Here is a 26,477-nt window from a genome sequence, read left to right on the forward strand (position 1 = left end):
ATTGTAGGGCGTAGATTCGCGCGGTGCGTGTGTCTGCGGATCGACACCCACCCAACCCTGCGAGATTACGGGTGGATTGTAGGGCGTAGATTCGCGCGGTGCGTGTGTCTGCGGATCGACACCCACCCAACCCTGCGAGATTACGGGTGGATTGTAGGGCGTAGATTCGCGCGGTGCGTGTGTCTGCGGATCGACACCCACCCAACCCTGCGAGATTACGGGTGGATTGTAGGGCGTAGATTCGCGCGCGGTGCGTGTGTCTGCGGATCGACACCCACCCAACCCTGCGAGATTACGGGTGGATTGTAGGGCGTAGATTCGCGCGGTGCGTGTGTCTGCGGATCGACACCCACCCAACCCTGCGAGATTACGGGTGGATTGTAGGGCGTAGAGTCGCGCGGTGCGTGTGTCTGCGGATCGACACCCACCACCCTTAGAAAGTTAGATCAGGGTCGCTCGTGGTGGTTTTAGTCGGTAGGCTATGGGCGCGCGATGCCACGCTGAGGGAGGCTCAGGGGATTTCGGTCCTCTGAAGCGCCCCTCGTAACGGTGGTACGCGTGCGCGTAGAATCCGACACTCCCCCTCCCTACCCCAGGGCGGGGGAGTCTTTCGAAGATTTCCACCACGTAAAAAAAAAAAAAAAAAAAAAAGGTAGAGAATAATTTTTAATTCCTTTCAGCAATTACATTTCTATTAAGCGAGAAAGGTCAAGAAACATTTCGACTATATTGCAACAACGTCGTAAAATTAATGCAATATAGCCGAAATGGCTTCTTGATTTTTCTTTGCATTGCCACGAGTCTCAATGTGGCTCGAGACTCCTATTTGACCCGAAGGTGGAGGTGGATTTTGCGGCCAGAGCAGCCTGAAAGAAAGTGGTGAGTGTAATTGATTTTTACGTACTATGTTACTTATGTCCAAAAATTTTCTATCTCTTCTGTCTTTACTTAATCGAATCGTTCATTTGAATGTTTCAGAAAATAACGACGCTGAACGTGACATCGGAGCAGCGAGGGAATCCTGCGTATAGCTGACATTCCGAGCAGCCTAAGAGGAGGAGGAGGCCTAGGATAGGCATCAGGCATCGGCGTACCAACACTTTTGGTAAATGTTACTTTTTATTTTTTCTAAAGATATTATAGAATCTCTCTTTTCGTTTGTGCTTATTCAGTTGCTACATTAAACCGTGTTTCGGAATTTAAATTAGTAAAAAGAAATATTTTAAAAAATTTGATTCAAGTTGATTCTAACGTAGAGACCTTTTTCGAAGAAGTAATTTAAAATATAATATTAATCTGAATAACGAATAAGATGTTCAATGCGCGTGACAATTATTTAATCAATTTGATTATTTTTATGTTACAGAGAATATCCACGCGGGACGAAGCATCAGCTTCGCATCGAGGGAACACGAGGGACATCCCGAGCAGCCTAAAATAAGATGGTGAGTATAATTGATTTTTACATACTATGTCATTTATGTTCACAAATTTTCTATTTCTTCTGTCTTTACTTAATCGAATCGTTCATTTGAATGTTTCAGAAAATAACGACACAGAAGGTGACATCGGAGCAGCGAGGGAATCCTGCGAAGCTGACATTCCAAGCACCCTGAGAAAAGGAGGAGGCCTAGGAGAGGCATCGGGCTTCGGCGTACTAACACTTCTGGTAAGTGTTACTTTTTATTTTTTGTAAAGATAATCCCTTTTTTCATTTATCCTTCAGTTGCTTTACTAAACATGATTCGGAAGTTAAATTAGTATTACAAGAAATAATTTGGAAAGTTTTATTAAAGTTGATTCTAATGTAAAGAACTTTTTCGAGATAGTAATTAAAAAAAAAATTAAATTGAATAACAAATAAGATATTCGATGCGCGTAACAATTATTTAATCGATTCGATTATTATGTTACAGAAAATATCCACGCGGGAAGGAGCATCTTCGCATCGAGGGAACACTGGACATCCCGAGCAGCCTGAGAGGAGGAGGAGGTCTGGGAGAGACATCAGGCTCCGGCAGAGCAACCTTGGGGTGAGTATAATTTCTTATCTACATGCATGAAATTAAAAGTTTTTTCCCATTTATTCGGACCGTTTTATTTTGACAAGTTAAAAATAATTAGAGAAAAAGAAATTGTTTAAAATTTTATAAAAATTTATTTTTATAAATTTTTTTCCGGAAAATAAATAATTATATCAACAAATCTAATTGAAATCGAATTAGATGCGCGTAAGAATCATGTGTATCTCTTGAAATATTGATCATTTTCAGCACCTTTTAAATTTGAATCTTTCGTTTTTGTTACAGTATCATCGTAGCTACGTGGCTGCATTACTCCGCTTGTTGCGCATCGAATCGGTGAGTGACAAATTTTTTATAATGGGGTAACGAATTTGTGAGACCAATATTAAATGTATATTGATGTATTATGTCAATCTAATAGTACTCTAGATAAATGCGACTTCTCATATATCCGTTGCCCTAAAATGGATAGACTAAATCAGATTAGGCTAAATAATTAATCCTGGAGCATCATCCTTTATTGATTTATTGTGCTTATGGGAGAATACACCCCATCCATAAGCACATACGTTATGTCGGTGCATTATTTGTTGGTGCATCTAATGTTCTTTGCACTACAGAACACGCGAAGTATACCAGTCGCCTGAAATTTATAGGCAAATTATTTATATTTTGCAAATATATATTTTATTCTTAAATATATAGAGATATTAGTTATAATCTTTCTTGTACAATAATAAAATCAATTATTTAAATTTGCTACATTAATTACATTTTTCAAATTTATTTTTAAAATTATTAAGAAATAAATAGAAAAGAATTTTTGTATTTCGTGCAAAATAAAAATTTATAGAACATTTATATTTTTTATAAGCAATTAAAATAAATAAAGAATATATTCTTTATAGATAGACAATAGATAGTTTGATTATAATTAAAGAGTTAAAAAATAATAAGAAATAAATAAAATAAAATTAATTAAACGATTATACATGAGACAAATTTTGATATAACAATTAAATGTGTTTCTTTTATTTTATTTTCTCTCTCTTTCTCTTTCTTCCTATCCCAAATATTCCTCCAGGATTAAATATTACATAAATTGGTGCAAGAAAGCAAAATTTATTAATACATTCAATATGCAAGTATTACAAATAAAGAAGACCAAAAGATATTTTGATTCACGTTGCACTTTCCACGTGACCTTATTATATTACATAGATCACACTATGAAGTTTTAATTGTATTTATTTTTATTGTATTTGTATAATGTGCCGATTTTATCCTATTCTTTTATAGTTTATCCATGTAGCTTGGCTTTGTATAAACAAAATAAAATAACATTGTTTAAACAAAATAAAATAACGTGAGATCCAGATTAATGATTATTTGCGGGATATAATTTTTTGTAGAATTATTTTAAAGTTAATAGTTTTTATATCAATTATATTATATTTAATGCATAATATAATTGTAGATATGTATTTCTGATATGTTTATTAACAGAATTTTGATAACAATTTGTATTATAATAACGAAATATTTAAATAGATATGTATATATATATAAATTTGTAAAGACAAATGTTATATACGCGAGAATTTGATATATTCATTATATTAATTTCGATACTAATTATGTGGAAAAATCATTTGTTTACTTTGGATCTCATGTCATTCAGTCTGAATATCTCACTTGATATCTAAAGTGAGATTCGCGGTTCGGTTCGCGATTCGATTTATACTAAATATTGTTTGCCTATTTTATTAACAAATAATTGATTAATCGAGTCATCGATGGATTTTTAAATTTTTGTAGTTCTGTAGTTCGTGTTTCTACGTTATATTATCGAAGTCCAGAATTTGCTGATTGTGCAAGATATAATCGCGACGATTATTAAAACGCGATTAACGTAAAATTCTTAATGATTAATTTTGTTTTCTACCGTTGCTGTATAATTCTTGGACGAATAAATTAATTACGCGTATCACTGAGAAATTAAAAGCAAAATTATTAAGTTAAATTTAATTAAGATTCTATTAACGAACGTGGTTGTTTATTTTTTTCTATATTAACGCGCTCTTATACTGAGAAAAAAATGTTCCGGATTTTAGTAAATATTAATTTGCATACAACTGTGACTCCATTTACTAAAATGAAGAAAATTTTCCTTTTTATTAGTATATGTGTATTTACTAGGAAAACATATACTAACAAAAAGGAAAATTATTTTCTTTTTAGTAAATGGAGTCACAGTTATGCAAACTAATATTTACTAAAATCTAGAAAATTTTTTTCTCAGTGTATTAACGATCGCAACGATTCGTAATCGTTGTAATCGTCTGCTGGCGCTGTTAATCAGCCGGCATTGAAGGAGTTTGTCTCCTTCTCATTTTCTGGCTGACATATAGCCAAAATGGATTTGGCTAGGTACAACGCAATAGGTAAGTCTAATCTGGCCAGAAGAAACTACGGAACTACACTAATGTACATCATAAGGTAAGGTCTACATTGACCAGAATTGAAGGTTTGTAGGGTAGGTGCATATCTGTGAAACATGATATGCAATGGTAATCATGTGATAGAATATTATAATTGAAGGTTAATTAACTTGCTTAGCTAACAAATTAAATTGAGGATTTTCATACACGGAAAAAAAGGATTATATAGCTACTATGTAGCAAATCTATTCGTAAAATGTGAGGTAACTAACATTTTTTTGCAGCAAGAGCTATAATTTTGCTATAATAGCAAAACCTTTTATTGCAATAGCAAAAAGTTTTGCTGAGCTTTTTGCTACTTAGTAATAATTGCAAAATGATTTTACTACTATTGCTAAAATGTAGCTCTTGCTGCAAAAAATGTTAGTTATCCCATATTTCATGAATAAATTTGCTATAGTAGCTAATCCCTTTTTTCCGTGTGTCTTTTAAAATTTAAATTATTGTCCATTTTCCATATTTTGCTTAATCGCGGTCAGGTAATCCCGCTGGATTTAACCAGCACACAATAAGGCGATTAAGTATCCGCGTATCCGCGGTTTTACTCTGTATTGGTATAATAAATAAAAGTTCGGGTAGGTAGGAATACGCGAATAGATAGGGATAAATAATAGGGAATAAAAATACGGATAGACAGGGAAAATATATAAGAAATACGAGTGGGTAGGGACTAAACATAATTAATATTTTAAAAATACAAATACTGCAACTTAAATGACGTTTAATACAAAATTAAAATTTCGCGATCGCGAAGTTAAACTTCATTCTTTAAGTCGGATATAATTAAACTACTTAATAAATTACATAATATATAGATAAAAATACATGAACACCACAATTTCATATTTGGTCATTCGAAAGGGAGGTTAAAATTGAAAAAAATTTTTAATTAATTTTATAAGTCGCGCATTCGAGAATGTAAAATTAAGAGAAAATGTGAAAGTTTAGCAAATTGAAAATTTGTTCAGAAAAATACATATGTTATTTATTACATAATACTACTCATAGAAAATGTATGGAACTTCTTACCTAAATTCGTTATTTTGAATAGTCGAAGTTTTTTCTCTTTCGGGGCAGTTTGTTCAAATTGAAAAGCAAGAGTGTGAAATATCGTCGCAATTTCACAGAGATGCTTCATGCAGTCGAAGTCAGCTTTTAGAATACGCACGAGGTAGAAAGTGAGCTTCTCTTAATGAAAGAAATAATTTATGTTCTTACTTGGAAAAATCTCTTGTTTTCGGAGTATATTTCGCATTCTAGCTCACAGTACCTTAGATACTTTTGCATACTTTACTTGGATATTGGGAGATATAAACATAATGAAGTAAAAATGCTCCAGCGCTTCATTAAACTTTCATATTCACATGTTTATTGCGCGGATGTAATATACATAATTTACATAATTTTTTAAAGTTAAGCATCGATAAAGTTGAGGAAAATTAAAAGAGAAACAAATTTTTTTATATTCTTTTATTATCACGAGAAATAATAATTATACTCATTAAAAACCACGTTGGCTCTTTGCACATCACCTTTATGTTAATTTAATGCAATCCCGAAATGAGGAACAAACGTTCTTTTCTTTTTTTGAGAGAGATATTGGAAACAATTTTCAAAATTGAACGATCACTACTTATAATTGATACTTTTATCTACAAGAATGAAGGCAAGATTGAAGGCAAGTTAAAATGGGAAGGTCAGTGAGAACAGTGCACCACCAGCTTAAACGAACGGCAATAGTTTAGGCTTGTCGCGCGTAGAAAAAGGGAAGAAACACTTTCTCGATATTGACGAAGGTACTACAGTCGGCGACCTCGTATAGTAGGAAGCGTCGAACAAGACCATAGATACTGCGAGTGGCAATTCGCTTTTATGGCTGTTCACACGGCAGAATCCGTCTAAATTTCTTTACTACCAATTCATTGAAGCCACACGATAAATTGTTAAAAGGATAATCGGAGACAAACAAAAAAATTTAGAAAACATGGATAATAACGAGAGGATCAGAGGATGCCACATCGAGAAAATACTAAAAATATACTCCACGAGTTTTATGATGAAAAATGTAAAAAGAACACGATAAAATTATTCATATATGATGAAATAAGTATAAAATTCATCAGAAATAGTGGAAGCGAACAAATTCAAGTTCATTTTCTTCTGTATTCTCGTGCTTATCCAGCACTGTATCGCTTTTATTAAAACTTTTACTATTTTTCGTATCTTGTCTTGCACGGCAGTGAGTTTTCTTCTAAAAATATTGCAGCAGAAATACGCTAGCCGGCGTCTCGGCAAACATCGTAGTTCTATCATGTGCTTTATTCGGCATTCGGTTTTCTACACTCTACGGTAAATAGCACGGCACGCCAGTGCACTTTGCACATGTTGTGCCGTGAGAAAAACAATATTGCATTTCCGTATCACCTCGCTGTATCTGGTATGTCATGTATCCTGCGCACAACGCGATGTGTCATTTTGTTCGCGGTAAATATGTTTGTTCTCAAGCAATATCACATTACGGACGAGACTGCGGCCACGTCGCGGCGTGATAATTCACGATTTTGCTCGTCGACGCGAATGATTCACATCCTCTCAGGAGACAGAACTCCGTGACTTTGATGCATTGACAAAGGCCTGACACTGTGTCGCATGTAGAGGACATTATCGTCGAGTTGATCTCGTATTTGTTTTAGATCGCTTAAATCGATTTGTTTTAGATCGCTTAAAACGATTTTACGTATTCAAACATTGAACTTTTGTAATTTGAGGAACAAAATACAATTCTCTCGATATTTTTGTTTAAAAAAATTGATTTTAAATTTTACAAGATAAAAAAATACTATTTCTATTTTCTATTGTCTAACTATACATATTTTTAAATTTCACGAAAAAGAAGTTCAATTATAATAAATATAATTGCACTCTCCACAACTTTTAGTATATTTTATGGAGGACAAATTAGAATAGAGATAGGAGAACAAGGAATTGACACAATTACTGTACAATGATAAGTATATTTCTTTTAACGTACTTTAATCTATATATTTATTGTACATATCTCTGCCAACGGAATCGTTTCCTCAGCATCAATCAAATTGTCTTGCACAATTTATTCTTATATGTATAATGATAATCTGGGCGTATGATTTTACGGAATTACTATGTAATATTTATAGTATGTTGTATAGCGTGTGTATATAGTACATATATTAATAACTAGGAACACTAAGGAACGGACTTCACTTTTGAGCAATTTTCTTAAACCTAAATGGATAAAACGTCATTAGCAACTTCGCCTGATTGGAAGCTAGTTTTAAAACTGACTAAATGCTTTATAATCTCGCATTACATAATTTTAAAAAGCATATTTAAAAGCATAAAAAATTTTTATAAAAATATCTATCTGATAAAAACCAGGCATTTTTAAATAATGACTTGTTTGAAGAAAAGTATAGATAAAGAAAGGTTGAAAGTTTACTATCGCAAAATAAGTTATTAATAAGCTTTGCGAAAATAATTCTCGATTAATTGCAAATATCACAGCGGAAGACTTACATTAGTCACTTTTATAACCAGGTGTGGAATGACCTTATAAATTAACAAGATTATGTCGAAAGAGATGCGTGTTTCGTTAGATTATACGCTTTTGCATACAAAATATCTTTCGATACACGCAGACATAACGCATATCGTAACACAATGCAATATACATGCTCTGTTCTTATACATGCTTAACTCTTACTCATGAAATATACAGTGGTGAATGAAACACAAATGCTTTATTTTAAAATCTTATAAAAGTCTAAGCTACGTGATGCACATGTGGCAGTTCAGTTTTATAATATAATACATAATATTATATAACATCATATAACAACGTGAAATACAATATGCAACATTATTCTAATTAAAATATCAATATTATTCTAAATTAAAATATCAACATTATTTTTAACGGTATCTCCCACAAGAAAACTGCTATTATAAAATATGAAACGATCACAATTGGTTCGTAACGAATTCAATCAATTTACACGACCGTATTTACCTTGCGAATCTTTCGTTGTCAAAAGAATGTTTGATCGGGACAACGATCTTTCGCTATTCGCATCTCGCGTTTAAAAATGCTCTGTTTAAAATTAGTCAGCAAATCGTCAACACCACAATAGTTCCTAATGATGAATTAATAATCATTTACTCGATAACCATTAAAAAATATTCATCGTCTTATAATAATTTATAATTATTTGCCGTTATCTTTTTACTGTTATTATTACAAAAATATATATATTTAAATAGTAAAATAGTAAAATAGTACTTTTTTCTCATTCAACTTCTTCCTCAGGGGTTCATTGGTGAGTACGGGAGTTGGCCTTCTCGAGGTACCCGAGCCATTAAAAGTCTGGAGACGTAACCAGATACCTTATTCATATTCCCAGGCTAGATAGCCTAGGAACATAGATAAGGAGACATGTCATTATATCTTAAAAAGTACGCATCGGTAAATATTCATATACCTATATTTATACATATTTGATGCAATCGGTTTTTTACATAAAATCGTAATTAATGCAAATTTATAACTTACAAGTAAAATTACAAGTAAGAATAGATGTTTTTATTATCGTGTGTAAATAATATTGGCTATTATTTTTATTATTAACAAATATTTGCGGCGTCGCAATTTAGTAATTTTATGTCGTCGTCCACGATCGGCGTTTAAAACAGATTTAGCAAACATTTTAAATTGAAACTTTCGATTTAACTTTAACTTTCGCGTAATGAAACTTTTGAAATTCTCTATTTTATTATTTAAATAAAAATGTTATTATAAAGTTTTTCCAAATACAAGATATAAATAACCTTTCGTCTGTTAGTGTCTTTTGTCTTTCATCTACTAATGTTAACCAAAGACATGAATAAAGTAGTTAATTCTGGATACTCTATTTCACGAAATAATTTTCTATCACATATATTTACAATCCGGTCCCATCTTTATTAAATATTATATATTGTTAAATTCCATTCAATGAATAAAATATTTATTAATTGAATAGAAGCAGTCAGATAAATCATCTTTGTTTAAAAAAAAAGTCTATAGAATTATCTAAAATCCATCTACTGTATTTCTTTAAACTTCTATTAGACGAAAAAGTTTACGTAATATCAAAAAATTGGAATTCAACGGAATGCAAAATTTACTTACGAATTTATTGTCACGAGGCGATAGATTACGAATAAAAATGTAAAGTCATTGCGTGGAATAAATATCCTGTCAAAGAAAACAATCAAACCTTTGACAAGCAGATCACAAGTATACAAAAAGTATTTTCCTCTCGCGTTACACACCTTTTATATGTATAATGATAATATTTTTTAAAGCGCATGATCGGATTTTATTTTTAAAGCCATTCTTGAGCGCGAGCGAACGCGACCGATCGTTCTGCCGATCACACACATGAGATCGATCATTTGTCGTTTATGGCGTGAAGGCTTACGATATAATTATATTCTTGGTTCGAGCGCTCAGTATAAATTATTAGGCTATAGCACTATAAATTATTAGTACTAATTAAATTTAATTTTAATTAAAAAATATTTGAGCAAGAAATTCATATTGTTTTGGTCGTAATTATCCATTAAATTTCAATAGATCGGACAAAAATAAAAATTTTTATGCACATAAAAGCTAAAATCTTTACCTGCAAAGATTTCTTTTCGGGTTCGTGGTGTGCAGCCCGTCCATATGCTTCCTCCATATAATATCTGGTCTTTCTTTGTGGAACGCTATACATATGTTCCGGCTGTACGGGCCTAATATATTGCGATTTGTTCAGCAGCGATGTGTAAAGTGCTCCAAATGATTTTGCCGTTTCTTTCACAGTGTCTGCTGGACTGTCTGATGCACTGTCTGATCCATTGTCTCGGTATTTACTGCTATAATCGTTATCGTTCGATTTCTGCGAACTCGAAGATTGCGCGAATCTCATTGAAGGTCTATTGTAAATGATGCGTGAATCGTCGCATGCCTCGTCTTGCGCGACGTTCGGAGGTTTCGAATTTGTATAATACTGGTTAATCATACTTTGCCATGTGTTGGGAATGTTGTATGTATGTTTAGGGTACGTATCTTCTGTATAAAAACCGAATAAACGTGGATTTGTTATGTAGTCGTTCTTGATCTGACGGTTCTCCACACGCTTATCTGTAATGGAACAGTTTACATTCAAGCGAATTCGTACTAATAGTACATTGATTTTTTTACGTTTTGCGTCTCATTGAAACTCGTATAAGCTGAAGTTACACGACTTTCAAGATAATTAGCGATGCATTAGGTTATTATTTGAAGATGTCAAATTTTAATCTTGTTCTATGAAATATTTACCAGTAGTATCAGTAGGCTCATGTTCTGGAAGTAACGAGTCGATGGTTGTAGGATGCTTGGCGTCAGTTAAGGGCGACTTCGCGGTCACATCATTGTCATGTGCAACGACCTCAGATTTACTCGATTTAGTGCTTGCAGAATCCGATCTTTTCCTTCGGTTGTGTACCATCTGGAGAAATAATATCATTCTTATGAAATATTCATTAACTTACATAATCAATTTGTGTACAAAAACACGACAAATATTAGCGTTTGTGTTATATAATTAATTCCAAGAAAAGCTGTTTGTCAATAATACAGTGACGTACATATTTGTCGCATAAGCAAATTGCTAGGTGTTACATAAAGGTGTTTTGAATTAAATATTACACTTAAAAATATCAAATTAAATAAAATTTGAACTTTCAATGAAATGATAGTAATATAATAAATAAAATATTGCGAATGTTAAGTTAATGAAACGTTATACTTATACCATTTTCTCAGACTAATTGTAAGTAATAGGATAATGAGCATTTACCAAAGATTGAGGATGGCCGACATATCCATACACCGAGGGCCGTACATATCCATGACCTCCTATTCTTGCGAAATGCACATGGTGTGGGCCTCGGTAAATAATGGTGGTACGGTGGATGATGTGGATAGCTTAACACATGCGAACGAGCATCGGCTTGGTTCGATTCATAGGGATACACCGTCTGAACTCCCGAAAGATATCGCGTCGATTCCTGGTTCGGTAATTGGTCTGCGCGATATTGCTCAGTCGGAGATTTTATCCAGGGCTGCGAAACAGACTGATGTTGCAAATAGCGTGGATTGCTATCGTATTGATGTTCATACCCGGGTTGAACGAAGACATTGGCAAGTACGATACTTGCTAATGAGCTTGTCACTGCTAAGAACTGAAAAAGAATGATTAAGTAAATTTTATGCAGATTGTTCTTGCGAATAGATATTCGATATGGCAGAAATTTGTTCCCTATATAAATTATTTACTTACTTAATAATTTAAAGTTATTGGGAGGGAGATTACATATTTATGGATTTACTATGGAATATTATTTTATTAGTATAAAAATCGAATTAGAGGAAAAGTAAAATGCAGAAAAGAAATAATATTTCTGTCTAACGGTGATGACATATGACTTTATTGTTAATAAATAGTTCTAATTCCAGAAGTTAAAAACTCATAAAAATATTAAATAAATATAATATGTCATATAACATATGTCAAAAAAGTTTACTCACTAATCCTCGATGCGAAGACATCGTATTGCTCTTACTGTTTCACTTGATAAGACTAACGCGATCCCTCAGCGTCACTAACATAAGTAACCTGAAAAATTGCTGACGTTATGTTGAATTTTCCGCATTCCATAATTTCGTCAGTTTACATATTGTGAAATCGTTTCGAGGTAAAAATACGGACGTTGTTAAATTTTTAAAATCGTTGCTGCAACTTGCTGATTGACTAACTGACCTAAATTTTTTAAAATTTTATTCAGTTTATAATTCAAGAATTTTTCAATCTTATAAAATAAATAATTTGCTAAACATGTATTTATATTAATTGGCAGTATGTGAAGTTATAATGTAGAACTATATAGATCGGAATACGGGTAGAGATACGGGTAGACAGCTATAGGGACAAGAGGGATGTGTAATTCGATAGATATAGTTGATAGAAAAGATTGTAGACAAAATAATATTGTAGTAATAATTTTAATATAATAATAATAATAATAATATAATAATAATAAATATATCTCTAATAATAATAAATAAAATTATATTTATTATTATGTTTTTAATATCTATTATATTATGTTTTTAATATAATTAAAAAAAAATAAATATAAAAAAACGTATTGTAAATAAAAGAGGACCGCTGATTAGAATTGGCGGAGGTGGTGGAGGGCCTTTATTATTATAGGTTGACCTGTTTTTATCAGATGAAATCAGATAGAAACATGTCACAACATATCAAAAGATATTTAAACTAACATTTTTAATTAAATATACCTAATGTTGTCAAATTAAATATATTTTATTACAATGTTTTAATAAAACCTTTGCACGATTAATTCATGAATTGTAAACAACGAAAAAAGTGCAGTACGAGTGAACAAATCTGTTGGAAGAAGTGGTCGGTATTGTCGGTAATGCTGGCATCGCTGACGTGACGTGTGACGTACGGTGACAAATATGCCAATTCCAGCAACATGGCGTTCACGTTGTGGACACTCTTCGAAGCAACTCTGTTGTGTTTGAATGCGATCTGTGTTTTGAACGAGGAAAGATTTCTTGCCAAAGGTGACAATTAAGCACGTATTTATTATATGTACTTATTTCAATCAGCTCGAATTAATTGCACATCCTTCGAATGTAAGAGAACAAATTTGTAGGTTATAATTTTCAAAATTTAAAGCTCTTCTTTTCATGTTTTTTTTCTGAACAATTGAAAAGTTGTTATGCTTGTCATTATGGAGAAATATATATTGGGAAATTTAATATCGAACGCATTTTCATTTCACAGTCGGCTGGGCGTCATGGCAAAATGTACAGGGGTTCGGGGAACCTCCAACAGCCAAGTCGCAAATCTTGAACCTTATTAAGTCTATACGAACTGTGATGAGGGGTAAATATCGTGGGAGATTCTTATTTTACATCGCCTGGCCATCTCTTTATAATATACATAACGTGTTAATTTTCAGTTCCTCTGATATTCTTCAATATCTTGACGCTGATGGTGAAGCTAGTGCTCGGCTGACAGGAAAGAAATATACGAAAGTATGAGTGGAATATGCTGTGTGCAAGTCGAAGTTGTTGAAAATGATGTATGTACGAAGACACCTATTAAATTATGTTATTTTTACCTTTACAACCAGTTTTTATCTCACGCATAATTGGTTTTTTGTACGTCAGACCGCAAGAATGGATTTATGAGTGGATTTCTGTATAAAACGAGCAATGTATAGTATATATGTATCTTTTTCACGTTTTTTTTTAGATTAATTATAATGATATCCTAATGATCCAAGCATAAAGGCACAAGTTATTTAAATTGCACTTTATTTATTTACTGAGATTACTGAATTTACTAAGAGTACAATTATTTGTCCATTAGATACGCGATGATTTCGAATCTTTGGAATTCAATTACTCTTGTAGCAGGTTGTTCTTAATAATCAAAATATTATTTCTTACTTATGGATTATTATCGACTGTGTATATGCATCCGTTTATCTGTCGGCTCACGAGAGGCCATTAGAATCAGTAAATTACTTTAAAATTTGCAACTCTGTATCATAGATGGAGCTAGATAGCGTTATATTAACATTAAGGTTTATTTTTTATTATTTATTATTTTTTCAAATAAAAAAATGAGTTTTATATTGGTTCTTTTATTTTTGAATAAAAAAATTATATTTGCAATTTTCTGGACAAAAATAATCGAAAATGATCGTAGAAAGCCCCATTGAGCGTATTAACATTTTTATCATTTTTTTATTAATAAAAGAAAATCTATATGTAAAATTAAACATTAAGTTATTAGTAAATATGGTATTAATTATTATCAATATACTGATTAATTATCAAATATAATGAATTAAATATCAAATAATTAGATGTTTATACATATTATTAGATATTAAATCAATGATTTTTTGTTAATATCTAAAATATAACATTAAATATTATATATACATTTTTTATAATTTCATACGGATATGGCAAGAAGTTTGAAAAATGATTAATTTAATAATTTTGCCTCATTATTAGCTTTAAGCAAAAATGTGTCTTAAAAATTCAACTAAATTAAAATTTCTGCGCGTTACGTGTATTAGCAACTTTCGACGTAACAACTTTCAACAAGCTTGCGAGGAAAGCTTCGTCCTTAATCCTTCTTTAATCACTCATCTGCACTCAAAAATTATTCGGCCAACTTTTCTCGCCGTTTTGTGAGTCGCGAAAGGATTAACCAACCGGTTTAAAAGGATATATGCGCTTTACACAATCCTTCGGCGAGTTATAGGCACTTATGCGCCGCGGTATAGCTCGAACAGCCGTAGGCGAGCGGTAGCCTAGGTCGTATATAGCTTCCGCTCATTTCCATTTCAATTATTCCTTCCCGGATCATTTGAATCGTAAATCGTCTGGTCAACGGCCAGCGCGTAAATAAATCGCCGCGGAAGATCCGCCGGCCGGGCACTACGGCTTTCCTCTTCGCGGATTTACGAACGTTGCAGCTCGGGGAAGACGCTCCATGTGATTTTTCCCCAACTTTCTCCCCTTCCTCGGCTTTCTCGGGATGATAGAAGCGCCTTGCCGGGGGGCACAATCAATGACTATTACACCGTGTGTTTCGCCGTGCGCGAGCAACACGTTAAGATTTGTTAGCATTATTAAACGTGACTTGCGCGAACGCACGATCACGCTCGCACAATCGTCGCAACGTCTGACTACATTTCCTCCTTGTTCTATCTTTTCTTTCTTTTTTTTTTACCGTGTCTTGATCGCGCGGTTATCACCAATATCACCTGAGATTTTTCATAATAAGAAAAACCGGAAATCGTAATTCTTTATTTAGCGCTCCGCAAAGCTTTTTAACGGGATTATTGTATAAATATATTTTTATTGTCGCGAGACGGTTTAATACGTCCTGTCGACTTTGAAATGTAACCGATTGATTTTATTTAGAATGTATAATAATATTTTACTGATTTTCTAGGGGGGATTGCGAGGACATCCTTCACTGATTCTATTTAGGCTGCAGTCCATTTGATGCTAAATGTTTTGAAACGTTCTTCTTCTCCTTCTTTCTTCACTGAAAGAAAGGAAAAGAGGAATTCTTCGAAGCACTTGTAGTGTTAAGTGGACCGTATATAGCTTTAGTTTAGAAAGTCACGTGTATTTTTTTTCTAACAAATGAGATTATATTTATTCAAAACTTGCATTTATTTATCGCATAGTTACAGTTTTAATGTCCATTTCTATCAATGAGATTAACTTTGATTTCGGTTTATAATTTACTTTTCATCTTTTTCTAGTTCTATGAATTAAAAATAGATAAAAAGTAAATTAACTCGAAATTAAAGTAAATCTACATTGGCGAAAATGTAGATTAACTTTAATCTCGATTTAACTTATTCTTTATCTCTTTCTAATTTAAATTTTTATCTACATTTCTACCAATGTAGTTCTACGAATGAGAAAAATATGAAATCTAAGTTAAACCGAGATTAAAGTTAATCTACATTGGTAGAAATAATACATAGACATACAATGAAAGTATGCCAAAGTCGACCGACGTCCGCTCGGCGTTACCGTAAGATCGATTCTTCAGATCGGTCGAAGAATTTGCGAACGTAAAGAGCGCCGGTGATCCTGCGTGAGGTAATGTTATAACGGCAACGGTCGTTTTTACAGCGATCGCCAACGGCGCACGAGATGCAACGTCGATCGCGGTTGTGCAAGCGTCTCTTGTCCGATTTTACCGTACATCGCAACGCTCGTTGCTGACGCAGCTGACGATTCAACTGTCCGGTCCGGTCAGCTCGATTCAGGACACGCGCGCCGATTCACCGTATACTCTTCACTTAGCTCCGTTCACCCAGCAGAAAAGGGTACTTGCGAAACCCCCTTCGGGGATTCCTCGCGGCTCGAGCAGAAGAATCGCCACGATAGAACCGTGAGATGGACGTGGGCGTAGGGGTAATTAGCATGATTTTGAGAGTCGATGTTTGTAATGATCGCTCGACTATTGTCTTTCAGATTAGCTTTCATTAGCGACTTTTATTACTGACTTTCGGGGAGAGAAAGAGAAACGGCAGCGACGGGCCGGCTCGTCGACTCTATCTATAAGCATCATTTTGTAGTCATTCTTCGCAAGTTAGAGCTAACAAGTATTATCGAACACGATGAAAAAGTTTGTAAATCTTAAATGATTCAAATGAGCTTTTACAATTATTTTTTAATATTATTCTCCGCGAGAGAATCCCGTCTCTCTACCTTTCTCTCTTTCGTATCTTGTCGGGAAGTCTGCGCAAAATGAAATCACTCTGTCGACGGGAATAACTCGTCGCGTCGACACGCTGGATTGATTTATCGCGAAATACGGCGCCCAATTAAGGTTCGCGCAATAACGATCGCGCAATCCGACGCAATTCTGCGTCACACAGTGTTACGAAAAAAAAAGAGGACGAAGACAAAGAAGGAGGGGATGGGAGCAATACGTTGGAGGTGTTTTCGCGATTCTTTCCTCAGACCGACGCGACGCGCCCGCCGTCGCGCCGGGGTGACCTATTGTTAAGCAATGCGCGCTTGTACACCTGCCAAGAAGTCCCGTGACAGAAACAGAGACCGGCGAAAGTAGGGGAGCACCATTATGCGTCCGGTTCATTATATTTTACGCGACTTGACAAATCTGCTTCCCATAACTGAAAATGACGACATTGTTGGTACATCGCGCACTTCCTCCCTCGACACTCCGCCCTTAGCTAGATTCGAAAGGCTCTCCCTCTTCAATAACGTCAAATGCTGAATTAAATTTATTTCCGAGTGCGTATCACCGCAATTAATATATATTCGATAATAATATTATCGCAATAAAAATATATTTGATAATATTTATTATAGAGATGGCGTTAAATAAACAGACGATATATTACAGATGTTTCATTTTTCTAAAGTCCTTATCAGTACTAACAGTGCAGATTCCAAAGAGATATCTTATCATTGTTTGGGAAACAAGTCTTATCTTCTTTTACACTGAACGGTAGTTAGGCTTTACTCATCTAGGCACTTAATTACTGGTTTATATTAGAAACGTTAATTTATATGTAGACTAAATTCCCGAGAGAAAATCTTTGCACATTATTTAACATGTACTTATATTTATAAGTTATTTTTTAAATACTAGAACTATTTTTTAAATATACCTACTATATTTATACATCTTTAGAAAAAGGGATGAAGGAAGAAGGTAAAGTCAATGATCAATTTAATCACTTGCATATTACACCAAAAATGACGGAAAATCTCAGAAAATGTATTGCTATTTTGATAAAATATTACAAATCAATCCTTTTGACTGTCTTGTTAGTTCTAGTATTAATTTACCCGCATTATTCAGCTCTCACATTTAATTTATTGAATTTATTCTACCGACTTCTGAATTGTTTCTAAAAGATCACATTCGCCGAATTACATAATGCGTATTGCTATAAATTAAATAGAGTTCGCTATTTTTCTTAATTTGTAATACATTTTTGTCTGGTTTTTGTTGCGGCAGTAGAGCAATTAATTCCTATAAATCGCTTCGATTTGTCATCGCAAAAAAAAGCGAGAGACAGATACGTAATGAATTAGGATTAGAAGGATATCGTAACCGTTGTACGACGCGCGATCGAGGTGAATCGTATAACTGCTTGTATGCTTGTGTAACTGGAGCGTAGATCGTCGCGCCACACATATTTTTCTCCTTTCGCACGTCGGCGGACGAGCATCTCTTGCAAAATTCCACGGAGACTCTCACACCGCGTGCATGCGCCTCTCCATCTCTCCTCTTCTGCCCGATCTCACCGTACCCTCTGCCTCCGCCGCGAAATCGCGCGGCACTTTCCCTGCGACGTCCACGTCGCAGGTAACACATGTACAGTAAGGTCTTTCGGGACAGATAGCCTGGGCTGATACCGCGCTTTCCTCCGTCTCCCACGGAACCATTTTTAATAGGCACTTTGCAGTGGAGTCATCACCGTGTCTCCGCGCGCCTTGCCATCACGAAAGTGGTGCCGGTTCGCCAACTTTGTGTGTACGACTCGACGCGCCACGCTTCTCTTCGCGCGAATAGTCGTGTTATTATACCTTCGGCAGAGGCACGCGGGAGGATCGCCTCCGGAATTACAAAATCGCCCGCTTCTTCGCCGTCTTACGCGTGTTTTCATCCCGCCTTTTCAGGATTTTCACAATCGACGTGAAACATAACTTGCGATACCATACTGTTAAATATTAAAGGATGAAATTTAAATCAATGCCTTGAGTTAAATAATATTTGGTTTTTAACTACCATGTGTGTTGAAACTTAATTATTATTTTAACTTCATTTTGGTTTAGTTAAGTTAACGACATATTGGAGTAGAGGTAGTGGCGATTTATAGGAACGGTTAAAAATTTAAATTGAATATAATTTGACACTACGAAAATTTAACAGTGCACGTTCTTCAAGATATTACTGCATTATGCAGACAATTAGGGAATCTTTGAACTATGCTCTTGTTGTATTAATTCATTTCCTATTTTTTATCTGGCTTCTGTACGTGGTTTTAATCTCTTGTAAAGACACAACGTTAATTCTAAATGTATGTTTTATCAATTAATTAATAAGTATAATAAAGTATCTGACCGCAGCGTTTCTTAAAGCTTCTAATTTATGTGGCAAGTAGTTACTACGTGTTTTACGTAGGCTCTTCTCATGTTCATCAGAGGTAAGCTTCTGATGACACGAAAATTATTTCAAATGCATTTCCCGTTTGGCATTTACCTTTCTTGCTTCTCTGTTCCGCCATAAACTCGCAGTTGTCTTCAAATCAACCGCTTGTCATTGATTTCTTCGAAGACGCTCAGCAACGCGGAAATAATCGTGTCGATCGTGTAGAATAGCAAGAGGAAGAATGATTGTTGACAATCGCTTTATAGAGATATAGTTTATGCAATGGGAAGAAGATTGGTTGTATCTTCTTATTCATCGACGTTACATGAGCTCGATAAAGTCATTCGAGACTCCTCAGCATCATCGACAATAAATGTTTCACTTTATTGGCACTCACTCTCTTACCTAACTGCTCCAAGCCCGCAGCGTTTAAACATAATATCAGCGTTTTCCCGTTACGTAACGTAATCGGATCTATAATTTATGAAATTTTTCTTACGCGCGCGCGCTTAAACGTCGTAAATTGCAACATCTCCTGCAGGTAAACGCCGAGGAATCCGCGGAGAAAAACCTGTTCGTGGTCATGAATCATTTGTACATTAAATACTTAATTCGCAAAAAAAAGGGAAGTAATTCAGCCGATAACGGTTCCGCCAATAGAAACGTTCGTTTTATCTAAAAAAATGCGACATTTCAAATCACTATATCCGTCCTTTTCAATTTTGTCTTTTTATTCTTCATCTCCGTACAATCAATGATATATATTTTTTAAATACATTTAAGCCGAGAAGAAGCCGGACCTATCTTTTTATCTCATTTCTCGCGATTATGCGTTTTGTATGTGAGGAGACGTGCGCGAATGCAGTTAAATTTCGTGCGGTGGCATGCACAATCCAAGACCAACCGCACCTCGATTAACTCTTAATTTCGCGGGTGCTTCGGTTACCCGCGGTCTGCGCGATATCACGCCACTTATTTCACTAACTTTCATACAAAGTATTTCCGCCATTTCCGTGCGGGACAACCGCTCGGCGACGAACGTGCGATCGTAAATCTGCGACGCGACGCGTCTATTGTCTCTCCCCGGACTTAAAATTACTCATTAGTTATTCACAGAGAAAATCCGTAATCATTGTAATGATTTGTCGTCGTAAGCGCGCGAGTCGCATTGCACAGAACCGCCGCTGATGAATGCCGCCATAAATGTCTGCGGCTGCTACCTGCAAAACATGTTAATTAAGCGTTTCCGAGATAGCAGTGCCCATAAATGACTCTCCTCGACCAGAATGATTAACTAATAAAAATACATGTCAGACCGTCTTCTCAGCTTCCTGTCTTGACCGTGATCCACACTGTTAAATATTAAAGAATGAAATTTAAATCAATACTTTGAGTTAAATAACATTTTGTTATTTGTAACTGTTATGTGTCGAAATATATTATTTTGACACAAAATAGTATTATTTTAACTTCACTCGTTTAATTAATTGTTTTTGTTAAATTAACGAGTAACGACATATTGAGTAGGCGACCTATAGGAATGGTTAAAAATGACTGAAATCAAGTATAATTTGACACCATGAATTTAACAGTGTAGCATGTCACGAATGAAAGAAATGTCAGTCCCCGATTTAAAAATGACAAAATCAACGGGATTTAAAATTGCGACAATACTGAAACGTCTACTTCGTTGAAGACTCCGATTTTATTGCTGAATGCACTTTGCTGACGACAGCTTTCGATCTTAGCATTCCAGAGAAAATAGCCAGGTGCACATCAGCCATGCAGATACGCGTCTTCTCGTATAAAGAGACTCTTTCCCGGCGCAAAATCTCTCCGAAATAAGATAAGTTCACATTACTCGAGCGACTTACGTCACATCGCTGTAATCAAGAAACTCGGAGCTCAGATGTTAATCTCGGGCATTACTCGAGCGGGAAAGAGAAGCGCGAGCGTCTCGTGATCGTGACGGCAGGAAACCCCTTAAACGTACGAAAGAAAAAAAAAGAAAAAGCGAGATCTCTCTTCTCCCTCCTCTTTCCGGACATCCTTTGCCCAGATAATCCGAGGATATATTTCGTTTCGAACGCAAAGCCACTTTCGAATCTTTAGCGATGGCCAGATCCTTCTCTCGCTGTTTCTCTCTCTTTTCTCTCTCCTTCCCTCTCGCTCTCTTTTTCTCTTTCGTAACACGTTGCCCTTTTGCGACGCGGTTCTTCCTTGCGTGCTCGGCGAGAATTTACATGCCCAGAAGCTCCCTCCTCGAGCGAGGATAATGCGATATCGCTGGCTCGCGGGTTCGCGAGTGAAAGGAGAAAGGCGCTGATCTCTCGAAACGTCGACGAAGAGAAAGAGAAACGATCGGATATCTTCGGGAGATACGGCGACGCGGAAAAAAAAATTGTACGAGTCGACCCGGGGACGAGTGTGCCTCCGGGCGACGCGACGGTCGTGGGGTCATAGAACGGGGGACGTAGAACCCGTGATGGGAATCGCGATAATCGCGATCGTCAGTCGCGGTTGACGGAGGAAAGGTGAAATTAGCAGAGGGAAGAGCAGGGGGGAAGAGGGGCAGCGGAATTACGCCAGAAGCGAGTCGTTCCGGCACGCGACAAAGAGGAGAAGCACACGGGGTTTCAACGGTGGCGACGTTCTTTTTTTATTCTTTTTTTCTACAAAAAAAAGCCTTTATACAAGTACAAAAAGATGCGTGGTTAAAGAGTAGAGCGTTATGTATAAAAAAATAGTGTGTATTTCGTGGCGTCGTATGTACGTGTTGCTCGGACACGGCGGCGTCCGCTTTGTAATCCGGATCGCTCCTTCCGTCAGGTGAATCCTCTTTCCCCCTCGTCCCTCTTCTCATGGACAGTTAGAGGTCGGCGTTTCCTGTGAGAAATCGACTTTGTTCGCGCGTAACGACTCCGGATGTCCTGATCCTTGCGATCCGTGTCTTCTCAGGGTTACGACACGGTTCGAGAGCCGCTGTCTTCTCTCACGAGCCGCAAACTGGCTTCTGGACCAAGATCTCGATGAGTCCAAGTCCTTCGGCGGAAGTGGCGGGGCCGCGTTACAACAGCGGACGCCGCACGGTACAGCGACGGAATTTTATTTACAAGGCGCGCTGATACCGCGCCGATCACGTCTTCGGCTTGTCGGCCTCCTCCTCCTACTCCTCCCGCTCCTTCCTACCTATTTGTAATATGAGTGTCCCGACGAGCGTGCGAGCGCAATCGCCGGGGATGAAGTGTGAAGTGTGTCTGCGTCAACGACTACGCCTGGCTGCCCTCCTTGACTTTATCACTGATCCTCGATTCTTCGGATCGCGGACACGACCGCGACGATTGATGCGATTTTGGTACGATAGACTTCGGCACCGCGCCGACCGCCCAAGATCATCTCGAGCGACCCCCCGTCTTTCCCGGAAATGAGGGGAAAAGAGGGTCAAAGAAAAAAAAAAAAGAAAACTGGCCACGTTCACTCCCGCGGAACCCCCGGACTTGTCAAAGCGACGACCGTTGGATTCCTGACAAGTCAAGGGGCCCGAGGGAAGGATACTGGTCCGCGTGCGCTCGGCGCTACCCTTTCGGCGGATTCCGGGAGACCCTGACCCGTTGAAGCGACGACTATTTGATCCCCAACGGACCAGGCGCTGTCCCGTTGCTCCCCATTTCCACTTCTCGCGCGCGTCTTCGTCTTGGCTTTGTCCTTACTGACCCAGTCGATTGACATTAGTTGGTCGAAGGACGCGAAGATGCTTTGGAGCCGCGAGATAAGCCGGATAACGCGGATCACACGACGATCCAGCTCCAGTCGGGCGATCTTCAAATGTTGATCCGCGCGACAATCTGACCCTGGCATCGACGACCTTCCGAGTTACGAGCCCGAGGAATGTGTCACTTCTGGGAGAAACTGGTCCGGCAATTCGTAGACAGTCATGATCCTTTTCCAGTATTACCCGATCTTCTCCGTAAGTCTTTCTACAGCTTGCGTCTCGGAAAGTAGTCGTTGTCGTCGGCCGGTGCCATTATCCACTCTCTCTCTTCACTCTCTCATTCTCTCGTTCATTCTCTCACTTTCTTTCTCTCATCGTCATCATCATCATCATCAAAACCAAGGTGATTCCTTAGAACGGCGCACCGTAGCTACCGGACGGTCTGCTGGGCGCTCCATAGCTGCTGCTGGGTCCGCTGGGGTAACCACCGCCACCGCCGCCTTGGGAGACCTGGTTGAATTGGGCTACTTGGATGGCCTGTCTGATGCCCTCGAGATCGATGCCGACAACACGGGTTTGGTAGCTGGGCACGCCGTACTGCGGCGACGGGGCACCGTATTGCGAGGATGGTGCTCCGTAGCTGGAACTAGGGTAACCACCGCCGCCGCCGCCGCCGCCACCACCGCCGCCGAATCCGCCAGACTGTTGCGACTGCAGTTCTTCCTTCAGGAGGATCTGACGGATCTGCTCGAGCAGCGCGCTGTCCACGGAGGCGCCTTCGTTGGTCTGGAAGCCGGGGGACACCTGGGTGTAGCCACCGCCGCCGCCGCCACCGAAACCGCCACCGCCGCCGAAACCGCCGCCGCCGCCAAAGCCGCCGCCAAAACCGCCGCCGCCTCCGCTTGGTCTGCTGTAACTGTAGCCGGAGGACACAGGCGCCTCAGCCAGGGCGAACCCAGCCAGACCGACAACCATACACTGTAACATGGAAAGAAGATACTTGTATTAGTTTTACAGTAGAACGGGGATTTATTTTAATCCTTTGATGACAATCTTATATGCGTAGCTATGACAGCTACAATCAAATTCTTTCTGAGATGGTATACATTCCGTTTATACGGTACTCACTTACATTTACGAAGTACGGCTTACAATTTTATTTCCAAGATTTTTTAAAGAACTCTTCCAGATTAAATTTATTTATCAAATCGTGCATCCGTGCTTGGTTTATTATTACATGCCGCACAATTTAAGAAATTATAAATTATTAAAAAATATAAGAGTATGTACTCTTTAAAAGTGGAATATTTACTACTCACAACATGGAATAATTGCAAAAAGTCAGCTAGAAATTCCTCTAACAAATATGGAAAAAATTTAATTAAAAATTACAATATTTTGTAATTTTTACTAATCATGCGTTTTTAACTTCTGGTCACCGTCGCTACGTCACGAGCATTTTACGCGAGAAATCAAAGAGGTGCGAACGAAAGGGAAAGCATGAGATCAGAAGTAGCAACAGAAATGTGAAAATTTAAAAAAAGCGGCACTCGCTTTTTCTGCCGAACAGGATCTCGATCACTTAACTCTCTCCCTATACTCTTCTTCTTTCGCGATTTCTCCCATCCGCACGCATATACCCGTACACTACATTTCTCTCGCTTTCTTTTTCCTTTTTCAGCCCTCACCCCTCTCCACCTCGCACATATCGCTTCTTAACGTAAAGTATGGGAAAAAAAGCGTGCTTACCACGATCAGAGGATTCATGTCGGCTTCTGCGATGCCGCCTCAGTTCTGTGACTCCGTGGAAGGTACACCGGAGTCATTTATACCTCCGGGAGAAGCAGGGGGATATGCGTGGGGCCCCCACGAAGAAGAGACGGGGGCCTCTCGAGTGAGAGTAATTCAGTTGTGAGACGATTCTCTCCCTCTCCTCCCGACCTCGTGCTTCTCTCTTTTGCTCACCATAGACCCCGTACGTCCACCTGTCCTCCTCGCCGGAGGATCGCCGATGTGCTCCGAGATTTCGGACGGTCTTCTCTTGCGAAACCGTGGCGATAGTCCCTACTTGCGTCCTAGACCTAGACTCCTTTAGTCGAGTGCCTTTGTCGTAACGGCAATCCCGTAAAGAATTTTGCTTCGGCTACCTGCCGGAGATCAATTGCGTGTATTTCTTATAATTTCTTTTTTTTTCTTATCGTATACAGCAATATATGGACAGGAACAGTGACCCGTCTCCCCAGTAAAAGTGATACAAATATATCTTACAAGTCGCGTCAGAAAAATTAATTTGTATTCTGAAAATTATTCTTTATATTTCGCAAATACGTATTTGCATTACGGTTTATCTATATTCGAGGCATATTTTTTGTTTATTAAGTTTTACCTTTCAATCAAAGATATAATAACTGCAGTTTTTCATAAACTATTTCATAAATCATCATGATTAGCCCATTTTAATTAGAAAATATTTTGTGCTGTAAAAATAATATATATTTAATCAGGATTCGTCTACATTTAAAAAGAAGATGAAGGTACATTTTTATCTATTAATTTTTTTTAGAATGCAAAATTATTATGTAAACATTGTTGCAGCTCGTTGCAGCATCGCGTTACAACATATATTGCAAGCCGCTGTAATAAAATTCTGTACGTGCGTCATTTCATTATATTCATTTTTCGTGACAGGAATATAAAACGCTCGTTAAGAGAGACGGTCTATTTAAAATTACATCTTGACGAATCGTTGTTGCCTATTTTTTCTTCGTTAGATAATACAACTAAATTAATGTCATCCACATATTCGAAAGCTAGATGGGGGGTCGATATTCAATGACGCAAGCTGTATTCATTTGCAGTATTTGTAAAGATAGGTATACAACTAGCGCGTGCCAAACACTTCTCGTGAGTTATAAAAGAATTAATTAACGGGCGTGAAATAATTCATGCGTTATTCATCGTATAATATAAATTTTTCCCGTTTTTAAATATTTTTCTAATTATATAAATTAATTTTTTACATGTAAATCCAAATATAGGCATTGTTATGATAATACAAACGGTAGTTTTAATTATCGACACAGTTATTTATACGTTAATTACAGTTGCGACTTTATGGTAGCGTATGCTAATAACCTTCCAGCTCATAAACACGCGTTATTTATTCGACGAAGCTACGAGAGTACATTATGTAACAAGAGCTGAACTTAAAGGAAATATTACGTAATGAGTTTTCTTTGTTCGCGCAGTGCGTAGCACCGGATGTGCACCGAACCATTTCCTCATTGGACATTTCCGTTAATCGTTTTTCAAAACGTTGTAAAATATTTCTTTTTTTGCATCTTTTACTGGGTTGTTCTTGCAACAGTACGTAAAAGGACGATTGATCCGTTTTCACTATTAATCCTTTTACATCCATTTG

The 26,477-nt window shown here is 37.0% G+C and overlaps 3 protein-coding genes and 1 long non-coding RNA gene across 5 annotated transcripts; 2 read left to right on the top strand and 2 right to left on the bottom strand.

The window, feature by feature from the left end:
• The first annotated feature begins 298 nt into the window (after positions 1-298).
• LOC139813580 (uncharacterized) lies at positions 299-2,400 on the top strand. The gene is made up of 6 exons (XR_011732189.1): positions 299-879; positions 979-1,105; positions 1,367-1,445; positions 1,545-1,669; positions 1,917-2,033; positions 2,310-2,400. It is a non-coding gene; the product is annotated as an uncharacterized lncRNA (long non-coding RNA).
• A 5,119-nt stretch (positions 2,401-7,519) lies between these two features.
• On the bottom strand, positions 7,520-12,362 carry LOC139813122 (uncharacterized). The gene is made up of 5 exons (XM_071778453.1): positions 12,162-12,362; positions 11,431-11,815; positions 10,911-11,079; positions 10,228-10,730; positions 7,520-8,974 (listed from the first exon to the last, which is right to left on the bottom strand). Exons 3-5 carry the CDS (start codon positions 11,077-11,079, stop codon positions 8,966-8,968), a joined length of 681 nt encoding a protein of 226 aa, XP_071634554.1. The 5' UTR covers positions 11,431-11,815; positions 12,162-12,362; the 3' UTR covers positions 7,520-8,965.
• Positions 12,363-13,066: 704 nt separating this feature from the next.
• On the top strand, positions 13,067-14,306 carry LOC139813337 (immediate early response 3-interacting protein 1). Of its 2 annotated transcripts, XR_011732137.1 has the most exons (4): positions 13,067-13,226; positions 13,450-13,551; positions 13,628-13,750; positions 13,839-14,306. XR_011732137.1 is itself a non-coding variant. In XM_071778805.1 (3 exons), the coding sequence occupies exons 1-3, from the start codon at positions 13,136-13,138 to the stop codon at positions 13,681-13,683; spliced, it is 249 nt and encodes an 82-aa protein (XP_071634906.1). In that variant the 5' UTR covers positions 13,067-13,135; the 3' UTR covers positions 13,684-14,306. The 2 variants fall into 2 exon arrangements, 1 of the variants encoding a protein (XP_071634906.1); XM_071778805.1 differs by having other exon boundaries at positions 13,628-14,306.
• Positions 14,307-22,083: 7,777 nt separating this feature from the next.
• LOC139813582 (uncharacterized) lies at positions 22,084-25,434 on the bottom strand. The gene is made up of 2 exons (XM_071779164.1): positions 24,806-25,434; positions 22,084-24,034 (listed from the first exon to the last, which is right to left on the bottom strand). The coding sequence occupies exons 1-2, from the start codon at positions 24,821-24,823 to the stop codon at positions 23,468-23,470; spliced, it is 585 nt and encodes a 194-aa protein (XP_071635265.1). The 5' UTR covers positions 24,824-25,434; the 3' UTR covers positions 22,084-23,467.
• Positions 25,435-26,477: the final 1,043 nt, after the last annotated feature.

The sequence above is a fragment of the Temnothorax longispinosus genome, chromosome 5, assembly GCF_030848805.1.
Source record: "Temnothorax longispinosus isolate EJ_2023e chromosome 5, Tlon_JGU_v1, whole genome shotgun sequence".
NCBI classification, from domain to species: Eukaryota; Metazoa; Arthropoda; class Insecta; order Hymenoptera; family Formicidae; genus Temnothorax; species Temnothorax longispinosus.

Coding starts and splice junctions, on each gene's coding strand:
- LOC139813122 (XM_071778453.1), bottom strand. CDS start 11,079: ATGGTACACAACCGAAGGAAAAGATCGGATTCTGCAAGCACTAAATCG. Junction 10,731..10,910: donor TGAGCCTACTGATACTACTG/GTAAATATTTCA, acceptor GTTCCATTACAG/ATAAGCGTGTGGAGAACCGT.
- LOC139813337 (XM_071778805.1), top strand. CDS start 13,136: ATGGCGTTCACGTTGTGGACACTCTTCGAAGCAACTCTGTTGTGTTTG. Junction 13,227..13,449: donor GGAAAGATTTCTTGCCAAAG/GTGACAATTAAG, acceptor TTCATTTCACAG/TCGGCTGGGCGTCATGGCAA. Junction 13,552..13,627: donor TATACGAACTGTGATGAGGG/GTAAATATCGTG, acceptor GTTAATTTTCAG/TTCCTCTGATATTCTTCAAT.